This window comes from Amphiprion ocellaris, chromosome 19 (genome assembly GCF_022539595.1).
Source record: "Amphiprion ocellaris isolate individual 3 ecotype Okinawa chromosome 19, ASM2253959v1, whole genome shotgun sequence".
Classification (NCBI taxonomy): Eukaryota; Metazoa; Chordata; class Actinopteri; family Pomacentridae; genus Amphiprion; species Amphiprion ocellaris.
In genome coordinates, this window is record NC_072784.1 from 20,476,527 (window position 1) to 20,489,124 (window position 12,598).

Consider the following 12,598-nt stretch of genomic DNA (forward strand, 5'->3'; position numbering starts at 1 on the left):
CTAGTGTACCTTTGTCTTCCACTCAGATGCTTTATTTTCAGCCAGTAGCAGAGGTTTGACTTTTTAGCACTGAACAATGACATAATAAAAGTTACACAACTCAAGGCACCTTAGAGGTTGGTGTTCTCAACCACACATGCCATTTTCTGTCTTTTTTCTTCTTCTTTAACACTACAGATAATATTTCTCTGGTATTTTCAAGTGTTGATTTGGTTCTCTGGAATGACTACATCAACATTCTTTTGATGTAGAAAGAAAAATAAATGATCAGAGGTGCCTCTTTCCTGCAATCAAGGTTTCTGGCTTTTCAGGCAGAAACTACCAATTAAGCATTTCTGTTACAAGCTACTGTAAGAACTCAGCTCCAAGCTTAATTTGTCTAAAATTTAAACTCTAATGGCATCGCTGCATAAAGAGCTAATTAAGTGTTGAACTAAACATGCCAACAACTTAAAAAGTTAAATCTTTGGGGCAACAAAGAAAGATTTTTATATTGGCTTGAATCTAAACGTTCTGGTAAATAAGTTCACAAGAACTGATGAGTTTAAATAACATTTACTTGCGCACATCACACACACATACAGAGACAATCATGGTGGTACAGATGAGAGGGTAGCAGGTAAATCACTCAGAGTGAATGATGATCATACAGTACAGCTGCATCTCTTGGTCCATACACAACATGAGCAGTCTGCTGTGGTGCTACTCTTGGTCACGTCAGCTTTCAAACATATGGAGGGGGGGGACAAGAAAAACACAAAGAGCAGCAAATTTCATTCAAAACACCAGACCAGAGGCAGGTAAGATTCAAGAAAACAACTGTTTTGGACTCGGGGGCGAGAAAAAAAAAAAAAGATCAAGCTTTAACTATTTACACAGCAAATAACACAGAAATGGTAAATGAAGAGGGAAGCCAACACAGGGCAGGATGAGATCACAGATAACACTGTTGAGGCTCAAGTGTAGCTGCATTTCCGAGCAGAAATCAGAGGTAATGGGTTTTTCACAATCAAACTGTCAACCAGATAATTATTCAAAAAAATTTTTTAAAAAAAGAAAGAAACGAAGACAGCCATGTCACTGACCAATCATCTGCCACTAGCTTCCATTAGTATCTCCCCAGACAGACTTAACTCCCACCATTACTGGGAAACTTTGAACACTGGCTGCGCACATCATTCCGGCTGCCATGTACTCATTTAGAGAATTCAGCTGAGAGTTGAGCCACTCGCCAGGGAGTCGTGTTCCTGTATTCACCATCTGCTGACAGCTCCAGAGGTGGCACACAGCCCGTGTCCACCGCCCCACCCACCCAGCTCAACCATTCAGGCGTGGTGTAGACTTTTAAAGACATTCAAAATTCAACTTAGCAATGCAGAACCCACGTAAACACAGAAAATAGTCAACTCCTGGACATGTGAGTGAGAGGAGACTTGAAACGGCAACTTCTACAGGTGAGAACAAATTAGTGTGCCCTCCAAGTGCATCACTCGACAACCAATGTGGAGGAAAAAGTAAGAGTCAGACAGGCTGGAGGGTGTGGATCAAAAGACGAACAACATGGAAAAGTTAAGGCTTGAGAAAACATCCCAGAAAGGTAAAAAGCTTCACCTCATAATACAAACTCTGGTACATACATCAATCATTGGTGGATGGAAAGTTGCACGTTAACCAATGAGAAAAATGCCTGAATCCAGAAAAAGTTTAACAGCAAAATATACAACCCTGTGGCAGTAAAGGGGAAAACAGGAAAAAACCACCACAACACAAAACACCATCTCATTAAACAAACTAATGAACTTTTTTACATGGAATTAGCAAGGCCATTTTAAAAAGTAGAGCCTTTGAAGTAAAGCTTTTTACACTATGCAAGTCCCTTTGCCAGAAATTGTGAACAGCATGACATTGCAGTGAGATGTCAATTATAAAAAGCAGCCTATGGGCTGCCGCTGAAAATTGGCCAAACTGTAGATCTGCCGATATGCCACACTCAGTACAGGAATAATAATTTTTAAAAAATGCTTAAAAGAAAAGACTCCATTAGCTAATTAACCATTTTTTCTCACTGTACACATTTTTCAACAGGAAATTAAAAATCAAATAAAAATAGGAAAAAGTAAAAACTTAATTTACAAACATGCCATAATCATACACGCACAGAAGAAAAGAGGGGAAAAAAAAAACAAATCAAACAACCAATAATTTCCCACGGAGTGACAACTGTCCAGACAGCAACAGGCTGCACTCCTCAGCGCCCTCCAGGGGTCACTCACAGGAGCACACAGGAGACAAATCCAAGGACCGCCAAGCTACAAAGTCCACTGAAGGAGATGGGGAGGAGATGCCACTGTGTCCTGGCTGTTGAATGGCTACTCATGAGGCAAGAAGCATTCAGCTGTATTTAGAATATACGCTTACGCTTAAGGTAGGAGTCTGCATAGTGACCACCGAGGCCTTGGGAGTGCTGGCCCACGTAGCCGCCCTCAGGGCTCGGCTCCGGGGATGGGATCAGCCGGGAGAAGACTCGCTTGTGGCTACCAATGGGAGTCTATAATTACCAGAAAAATATAAAAATGAAAAAGAATCGGTGAAGAGTAACTTGGCGTAAAAGTAAAAAACTGGGTACAAAAACTCCAATAAACAATAGAGTCTCTAAATTACCTTCATGACATTCCCCAGACCTGGCGGGAAGTCGGTGGTGTGGCTCACAGGAGGCATCCCCACAGCCTGAGGAAAAACAGGCAACTCTCAGTGACCTGGACTTCTGCTATTCAGGCACTCGCAGCGCAGCATTAATTATTTAACACCGGCTTATTCTTAGAACTTCACCCTCTGCTTTTTATCTCTTATAGTGCCATCTTTGTGTTCTTGTAGTAATCAATAGCTCAAGAAGAAAACTAGTCTAAATCAGTTCAAAGGTTTGGGTTTACCCTGTTGAGCTGTGTGGTTGGGAGGCTCCCATTACTGGAGCCCTCGGGCCCTGAGCTGAAGTATGAGGACAGGGGTGGGCTGGAAGGGTAACTGTAGAGGGGAAACCGCTCACTGTATTCAGGGTAACGGGAGAGCTGCAGAGACAAATTCACAACGTTATTACTAAAGCGCAGTGTGCATTTCATTTAATGACGCAAAAAAACAAACAAAAAAAAAACCCAAAGGTGTAGTTCGCTCAACACTACCTGCTGACCGAATCCAGCCAAAGCTCCAGCATCAAGGTTCTCCTGCTGTTCGTATAAGTGGGCCAGGGGATCCTGAGGAGAGATGGTCATGAGGCCACATCACATCATATTGCTTAATAAATTGGCAGCAATGAGCAGTCAGGCACGTGATTTCAACAGGCCACCATGACTTGCAAAGTAATGTCAGAAGGACATAAGTTTAAAAAGTCAAAGAAAAAGTGATAGAACTTACCTGGTGTAGAGGAGGATACTCGGGGCTGTAGGAATCCTGGTAACGCAGGCTGTAATTTGGCTGTATGCTCTGGTGTGCGTGCTGGTTGGACACATTAGTCAGCGTTGGCCTCTTCCTATAAGGGTGAGGTCTGCAGTTTCCTCCTGGAGTAGAGAGAGGGGGCAGTTAGATATTATACAGTGGATATGCTTATCTGAATACCTAAGTTGATGCAGCAAGCAGGAGCAGACTGCTGATTAGGAGAATCTGACCCATAGAGGAAAAAAAAAAAAAGAAGTACTTCACCTGAGGGAAAAACGTTGTTGACATTGAGGAAAGCACTCTGGGGAAGATTTGCATCTTTTGGAGGATTTCCGAGTATGGATACCTGACATGAGGGAAAAGGGAGATTCTGTTTTTTCTTCCATTTTGAAGAAGTAAAAAAGGTAGGCGAAAAAAGTACAAATAGCTCAAAATATATAATGGAAATGACTTCGGATCTCACCCCTTGTGCTGTGAGGCCATCTGCCCCCATCATGCCACCCATCAGGGGCATTGAGATGCCCTGTAGGGTGGGAGAGGAAGTCTGGGGGAAGGCGCCCGCTGATGTGGGGGACTCTTGCTCCCTTGCCAGGGCTCTACCCAGTGGCATTGACTTTAGAGGGGGCAGGGGATCCGTCTGCAGACCCAGACCTGGCACTACACCACCTAGGGAAAACAGAGCCATCCGCAATTGTCCATTAATATTAATGGCATGTTTAGTTACTGATCATTTTGGCTACCTCTCATAGGGGAAACAAGATTTGTATATCAACTTCATACAGAATGACAAATTCATACTAATTACATTCATACAGAATTTTACAGGTATAGAACTCTATTACACTACCAGTCAAAAGTTTGGACACACCTTCTCATTCAATAGATTTTATTTAATTATTTTCTACATTGTAGATTAACACTGAAGACATCAAAGCTATGATAGAATACATATGGAATTATGTTGTAAACAAAACAGTGGTAATCTTCAGTATTAATCTATAACGTAGAAAATAATACACATAAATAAGTAGTGTACATCACACTGCTTCTAATCTAGCAACATGACCGAGACACTGCGAGTAATGTAAAGAGTAGCATGAACAGGCAAAGGGGGATACAGATGTTTATCATCAGAGGCAAAGCAAAGACATGCAGTTTGTGGCTCAAGGAGCTACGGCTGGAGCTGACGGATGCCAAACCTTGGGGCAGGTCTCCGAGCAGATGGACACCCTGCTGGACAGGCAGAGCAGCCAGAGGATTCTCCCCGATGAGTCCAGCCTGCTGGCCAAAGGAGAGATTAGAGTTCAGAGTCACAAGAGGGTCACACAGCCCTGCTATAACACTCCAGCCCCTCTGAACCACACGAGCACACTTAATCAGCACCGAGGTTTACTCACCACATGTGGAATTATGTCCTTACAGAATAGTTATTTACAATTTTGGCACACAAATGGAGTAGTACACCTATTACATCACTCAGATTAACAAAAAAAAAAAAAAAAAAAAACACACACACACACACACACACACACACAAAAACCTCACACTTTCCTAGCGAGAGCTTGCCCAGCCAATGCTTTTTCTATCACCCAATCATATCAAAAGACCAGAGGGCTGTACTAAGAAACCAGTCTGACAAAGCAGGCTTACTTTGTGCAAGTCGGCTGGGCAAAAACTAAAATCCCAGTCAGACTTAACAGGTACCATGAAGGAGGTTTTCAACTTTCTTAGTTAACTCAGACTTTCTGCTTCAAACTCTGACCACATTCACATAAAAGGGGCCATTTAACGTGTCACGTGACTCTTCTTCTGTACAAAACGAAATAATCGCGTGGAGCCGCTTCAGTCAACAGGCTGTTTTAATGGAGGAGAATATCAACTTTATTTCTGAAAAAAAAAAAAGCTGCTACTGCAAATGATACAGTAGGTCTGACACTGTCCCATAATGCAGGATATCACTTAAATTTTTCGAAAATCTAAGTGAAATTAACATTACTGATTGAATGATCTCGGGAATAAATACCAGTAGAATCGTCAGTTTTTGAATTTGTTGCAGTACCAGCAGTGTAAACGAACTTCGCAGCAAATCAGGCCAACATAAAAATATATTTAAGTGATTTCTGCAGCTGAATACATGTTGGGTTCCCATGGCAACACGATGCATACAGTGTGTGATACTATAACTGCACAGCTTTGCTCAGTGGCATTAGTAACATACAGCTAAACAGGTTTGCAGATGCAATGTATTCCCTCAGCCGAGAATCAGTATCATTAACAGAGAAGTCAGGAAAGGATTTGGTTAAAAGGAGACGCTTCTTCCAGCCGATTTGCATCCAAAACTCTGAACAAAACCTGCTCTGGACCAGGTTAGCTCCACAGCATAGGTTACCATGGTTACCATCTAGCCAGCTCAAAAAGAGAGCTACCTTCTTGACATTTAAGCTCACCATACCTCGCTAACCCACTAGTCTGCCTTCGTAGTACAGCCCTCTGGATCCGTCGAGCTTCACCTCACACTCTGATAGCCAAACACAAACACCATTATCACTCACACAAGGCACTAGAGGGTTTTCTTTATTGTGCAGCACCTGAGCCCACAGAAGATGATTTCCCAGAAAGGCTTGCTAATGGTGAAGAAGGACAGAGCAGAAAGTGGGGAAGAAATTCTATATGTGTCGCAGAGGATGATTTAAAAACAGTCTGAAGGAACATGTCAGAGCAAAGGTTAAAAGGCAGCAGTACCTGCTGGGCCTTGGCCTGGTTCTGCAGGAGCAACTGGAGCAGGGCAGCAGAGAGAGCGGGGTTGGCCAGCAGCGGCATTGTAGGGGCTGCGCCGAGGATACCTGGACATAAATTACATCAAGATCCACAGCACCAGAACAAATCTTCGAACCATTGTTTAAAAGCAACTGTGGTCTTCTCACCTTGTTTGTGTCCCTGTGACAGAGGGTTGAGCAGCATTTTAAGGGTGGCAGGGTTGTTGAGGCCTGTGAGTATCTGCATGGCTGTGGGATCAGGGAGAAGACCTTTACCTCTGTTTACAGCCTTGAAGGGACGGAGCACAAGACGGAGATTCAGCACAAGCGCAATCAAGCGGGAGACTTTGGACATGTGAATGCAGTGTATTGATCTAATACCATGGTTTGTGCGGCGATCAGAGCAGCCAACATGCTTCTCCCAGGAGGGCCTGGGGCACAGAAGGACACCCTGATGTGCGTCCCGCCCAGCAGCCTGCCATCTGTGAGTCGCTGTGCCTCCTCGGCCATTTCTGCAGTGGCAAAATCCAACACTGCAAAACGCCGGAAACTTCCATCTTGTCCCTGAGCCAACTGTGGAGAGGAGTTAAAACAGTGATTCTAAAATCCACAGACATAATCTGCCTAAATACTGCCGTCTATAAATACAACACACAGAAGTAATAGTAATTTTCCCTTCGACTCTCAGTGTTGAATACATACTTTAGCACACAAGACATTTATGTTAAAAATGTCCGATAAAACCCTTGAAATGCACAAGAATCACTGCTTAAACTACAAAAAAAAAAAACATGAAGAAAACCTCCAAATTTGTTTGTTTCACCAATAACAGCGTGACTCCTTTTAACTGATGTAGCAGTGACAGCTTCTCATACCAGCCTCTCAGTTAAGACTTATATTAAGCATGAAGGACCCAACCCAAAAAACAAATGATCAGAATTTTAACACTCTTAGTAAGGACTTCATTTTATGTAAATAATAGAAGATCCAGATCAAATCTGGAAGCCCTGTAAACATCAAACCATCTCTTGAATGTTCAGTTACTAATAAAAGTACTCTTCTTCTGACCATGTAGCTGTGAAATTTGCTTTTAAGCGCCTTTACTCACCAGCAGTGACTAGATGTGGCCTTGTGATTTCACGCCACCGGATTTCACAACCTCATAAACAAGTCAGTCGTATCTTGTTAAAACTAACACTGGGAAACAAAACTGTTTGTCTTAAATAATCACACAGTCCTAAATCATCACCACTTTTTCCACAATCCTAAAAAAATCAAAACAATAGAAAACTACGACTGTGCTGTGCTAAAATGACACCCCTCTCTCTCATTCCAGAAAAGCTTGCTGAATGACACCACCTGGGGGAGTCAGGTGGTCATCGCCATAGAGACCAGCATTTGCTATTGCTATAGAAACTTTGAGTGGCCACATAAAAAAAACTGGGGTAAAGGTGAAAGGTACTGGAAGATCAAATATAGGGTACGCGGTTTGTAACACAACCCTAAAGTGAATCCCCACACACCTTCAGGGAGAATTTTAAATGTTTTTGATATATTTAGCAGCACATAACAGTCAAGAAGCTCAAAATGATCTCCAAATTTCATTAATCTGCCCTTGCATTGAATAAATTTAAAGGAGCTGCACACACACACACACACAAAAAAAAATCACCAGGGATAGAAGGCCAACAGCAAGTTTCATGTCAAGGTTGTATTCATTATTATTGGTGTAAAATCAGTATTGTGTATTCTCTCTGGGTGTGCTCAATCTGACCTGGCAGAAGACCGGTGTATGGGTGTCAGCCAGGGCATTGCGAAGGTCTTGGGCTGTCAGCAGACTTGGGGGCAGGCGGTCCACACATAAGCATTTGGAGTGCAGCAGTGGGTAAGTGAGGGAGCCCACCTCGGTCCAGTGGACGTACAACATGCGGGAGCCCAGCTGCTTCCCTAAGAGCTCTGACTTGGCCCTGGCTGCCGAGTCCTTCTTCATATACTCCACAAAGCCATAGCCCTTGGAATGCCCGGTGGAGGTGCTGTAAACCAGAAAGCAACGCTCCAGGTTGCCAAAGGGTCGCACCAACTCCTCAAACTGCTGCTGGCTGAAAGCACGGGGCAGGTTGGCGATGCACAGCAGAGCGTCTGTTGGCTGCAGCTGCACAGTGATCTCCCTGTCCCGTAGCGCATGCTGGTGGAACTCTTTGATGGCACACTGCGCCTGTTCCCCATTCAGTAGTGTCACAAATGCTAAGAGTGATGGGAGACAGAAGAGAGGAACACAAAATTTGGTGTAAAGTGAGGAGGCGGCATTTGTTCAGTCAGCATTAAGGAAAAAAAAGACCCATTTTCATCCGCAGCAGGTCTCAGGGAGCAAACCCTGGTGGTGACACCGTTTCTCCCTGTAGCAGCTGTGATAAAAGACAATGCCGGTGGCACGATGTCAGCACACACCGTCTTTTATGCCAGTGCAACTTTACCCTTATTGAAACTACAATGGTTGCCATGGTGACTGCCGAGAATCAATGGCATTTTATCTGACAGAGCATCACTGACAGCAAGAAGAAGTCACATCTAGACCTGTATGAGCTTTAATGTCACTGTCCATCAATGCTAATATGCCTGTCTATGTTTTACAGAGGTATACTAGCACCTCACACTGTGTTGCTGCATGTCAAACCAACATCCTGTTATCCATGTTTTGAGAAAAACAGAAGGGATGCAAGAATTTATCTGCAGTTGGGTCTGAAATCCACATTTAAAAAGGTAATATCTTTATACCAGCCAGCTAGATTAAAAAACACATCTAAATACCACAACAGCTTGGTGGATACCAGACATATCCTGAATTTACCATCTGGCTCATGCAATTTTCAGGCCCACTATTATCAGCCACTTTCTAGTGAAACATTGCACTGCCAATGTGGAAAGCCATTTTAAATGCATATTCTAAGCTATTTGTTCAGGGTTTTTTTCAGTTCAATGGCAAGCTGCTCTTTCATACACTTCATCCATGAGCAAAACAAGCAATTCTCTAGAATAAAGAAGCAGCTCACATCATAGGGCATGTGAGGTCATATACACAAGGAAACTGATGGTCTTGCTGTACTTGAATTGATGACGCTGCAATGTGACACACCATTTGTCAACCAAATAGATAAGTAACTGTATGACTGGCCATTCTAAGCAAAGTCTTTACAGAAGGTTTAAAGAACGTTTTGACATGTCTATTTGTTTTTATTGTTCAGTGAGTCAGGGACCTTATCTTTTTTATGGAAATAGCCCTTGAGATGGTGAACCTTATCAAAAGGACTGCAGCAAATACTGAGCTGAATTGTCTCTTTTGCTATTCAGTTTATTTTTGTTTCTTTATAGTTATATAATATACTTTAAACTGAGCTCAAAGCACATGCAATACCTAACATGATGGAGAAGCAGCTACACCAACCTGTGCCCTTGTACTTGTCAACAAAGCAGTACTTCAAGTCATAGCTGCCCAACAGCTCATGGACCTCCTGTAAGAAGAGAGAATAATTACACACACATTTAAGTTTATCATTGCAACATGCACATCAATCTGGGCTCCACACATTAAAGGTTACTTTCCAAGCTGCAGATTTTGCTAATGATATAAGGGTAGATTGTTTGATTGTAAATTTGGATCATTGTATAATTAACTCATTCATGTCCACTGGGAAATGAGCAACAAGTGCACCTGTGGGGGGAATTTGGGAGGCGAATAACTCAGTCATTGTTGCAGGAGAAATTGTTCTGCGCTGCTTTCGCCCATTCACAAACCAATAGCGATGCTGTCTAGCATTTTCTGAAACGTTTTGTCTCCACGCCTTCCACCCTTTGTTATATTTCAACTCACATCTCGAACTCCCACTACTCCCCCCCCCCCCACACCTCTATGAACAATGGTACCGCCCGCAGGCCCACCGCTCCCCACGAGTCAGGCACGTTCCAAAAAAATGTAGCATCATGAGTAAATCACAGGCATAGCTGATACAACCAGACGGCAGCATTAACAACAGATGGGCCGATGGAAAAGCTCCAGTGCACCTGTAAAGCACCCCCTTCATACGTTAGAATCGCCCACAATTCGGTTTGGAGGCTTGCATTGCGAAATAAAACCACGAATGTCAAAGCTACTGAACTTTTACCCACAAGGCCGGAGTGTCAGGTCATACAGGCCACAGATGACCATTATTGACAGTTATCTGACCACCTGGCAGACAACGCGGGTGCTGTTAGCTAACTAACCTCATCCACAACATCCAAAGAAAATACTAATGGAGTTCGGTTGCCACCAATGACACGTGTGTTGACTTTTAAACCAGCTTAATATACAATAAAGCCAAATATCACAAAGTTAAAGGCAGCTAACGAGTTAAATGGCTAGCAGGCTAACATTGGTAGCATGGCAGGCTGGCAGCTAGGCTAACATTAGCCAAAGGGCACCGTCAATCAATCATCCAACGATTAAAATCACCAGTTGATTAGTCTTTTTTTTTTTTTTACCTGGTTGCTAACGTCAGAGGGGAGGTTTTTTATGATAATTTTCCTGCGGTTGTAAAACTCCCGGCGGGTTCTCTCCAAGCGGCTCTCAATCTCTTCAGAGCTCAGCGATGTCAAGTCCTCGTCGACCCTTCTCTGACACTCGCGTCCCGGAGTAACGTCCTCTTCTCCGTGGACGAGTTCGGCATAGCGGCGATCTCCGGGCACCCAGTTTTCTTGATCCGTGGCGAGGTCGTAATTTTCATTTAGTGGACGAGAGGCGAAACTGGGCCCTGTGTCTGTTGTTTCGTCTATGGCAGCTGTGCTAACAGACACGGCGGCCGCCATCACTCAGTTTGGTGCAAGTTTTGTCGGTCTGGAAACTCTGTCCGATTTGAGCAGTTTAAACAATACACACATGGCCTCAGCGCCGCTCCTGATTGGACGAGACGGGGACGCAATCTCCATGACTACGACGTAACGGAGTGTAGGGGCGGGGCCACCGGTGTCCCCATATTGTACTCAAAACTGAACATAATTAACGGTAAAATTTAATAATAACAACAACAATAATAATAAAAATTTGTTTTTAATTTTATTTTTTACCTTCTTCTTTGAAAGAAAACACAACTGGCATTTTTGTTGTCCAGTTCCTTTGTCCAATTACCACATACATATACTCCACCAGCCAAACGTTTGGACACACTTTCTCATTTAATACTTTTTCTTGATTTTCATGGATATTTACATAGTAGATTCTCACTCAAGGCATCAAAACTATAAATGAAAACATATGGAATTATGTAGTAAACAAAAACGCGTGAAATAAGTCAGAACATGTCTTATATTTTATATTCTTCAAAATAGTTACTCTTTGCTTTGATTATTACATTGTACATTCTTGGCAGCAAATCAGAGGGATGTTACTGCAAAATGTGAAACTGCAGAAGTTCTACACTGGATTGTAGCAGGTTGTATCAGCTGATAGGACAATATAATCCGCATTGTCATTGAAAGATACAGAGAAAGTGTTGCATTTGGCATCATAGAACCTTCAAGGGGCTTCAGAGTCCAGTCCAGGAGGGAAAGGCCAGTATCATATTGCCAGTATCACACAAAAGTCAGTGTTCAGAGGACTTTAACTTGCACTGCAACTTATGAGTAAGAACAATATGTCCAAGAAGGCCTCTTGTCTATTCAGTTTCATGTTTACACAATACGTAGCAGTATCATAATATGCATTCAGTAACTAAGCTGATGGCAGCATCACCCTGGACCTTTGCATAGTGGTGTACATGTCCACAGGCATCAGCCTATGGTCCTCGCTGTACTTTCCTTCAAACACACGGAGAGAGCTTGAAGCAGCTCTTTTATGTTGACAGTGGTTGGAAACACCCTGTCTAAAAAGACACACTTCTGTGGCTGTTGATTTGCATTTTACATGACGATGGCAGTGCAGACAGCCTCCATGTGACAGGTACTTCCTGTATGTGATGAGGTCTTTCTCAAAGTGTAGGCAGAACACTGACACAGACACCTGTTGCATATACCTAAGTGCTGGACTTGGCTGCTGTCAGATGGGTTTTTACTGGTCTGTTACACATGTGGCTAATTGGGTCCATGTTGGACTGTCAGTTCAGTGTGGTTAATTAGCATATTAGAATAAAATTGGTCCGATGTCAAAGCAGCAGTGCTCTTGTTGAATTTTTTTGTTGCTTTACAGTTGAGGTTTAGGTGCACCATTGCTTGTAGATGGGTTGCTGTGTTGTCCTCAGTGGTACAAAATGTTTCACAAGCTTGACACACTTGTTTTCCCACCTACAGCAGTAGTGTGTGAACAGGCAATTACTGGCCAAGAACAAAGACTATTAGCCCATTTCCTGAGTCAATAACCTCTTTGTATGATTTTTTTAAAAAAC

General features: G+C 43.0%; 1 protein-coding gene across 4 annotated transcripts; it reads right to left on the minus strand.

The window, feature by feature from the left end:
• Positions 1–539: 539 nt before the first annotated feature.
• On the minus strand, positions 540–11,075 carry raver1 (ribonucleoprotein, PTB-binding 1). 4 transcript variants are annotated; one of them, XM_055004916.1, is made up of 15 exons: positions 10,704–11,075; positions 9,628–9,694; positions 7,960–8,429; positions 6,567–6,758; positions 6,354–6,474; positions 6,172–6,272; positions 6,018–6,053; positions 4,629–4,707; positions 3,893–4,095; positions 3,694–3,775; positions 3,409–3,551; positions 3,177–3,248; positions 2,931–3,065; positions 2,662–2,727; positions 540–2,548 (listed from the first exon to the last, which is right to left on the minus strand). In XM_055004916.1, the coding sequence occupies exons 1-15, from the start codon at positions 11,025–11,027 to the stop codon at positions 2,402–2,404; spliced, it is 2,238 nt and encodes a 745-aa protein (XP_054860891.1). In that variant the 5' UTR covers positions 11,028–11,075; the 3' UTR covers positions 540–2,401. The 4 variants fall into 4 exon arrangements, with proteins under 4 accessions (XP_054860891.1, XP_054860890.1, XP_054860892.1 ...); XM_055004915.1 differs by having other exon boundaries at positions 5,982–6,053; XM_055004917.1 differs by lacking the exon at positions 6,018–6,053 and having other exon boundaries at positions 4,629–4,710.
• Positions 11,076–12,598: the final 1,523 nt, after the last annotated feature.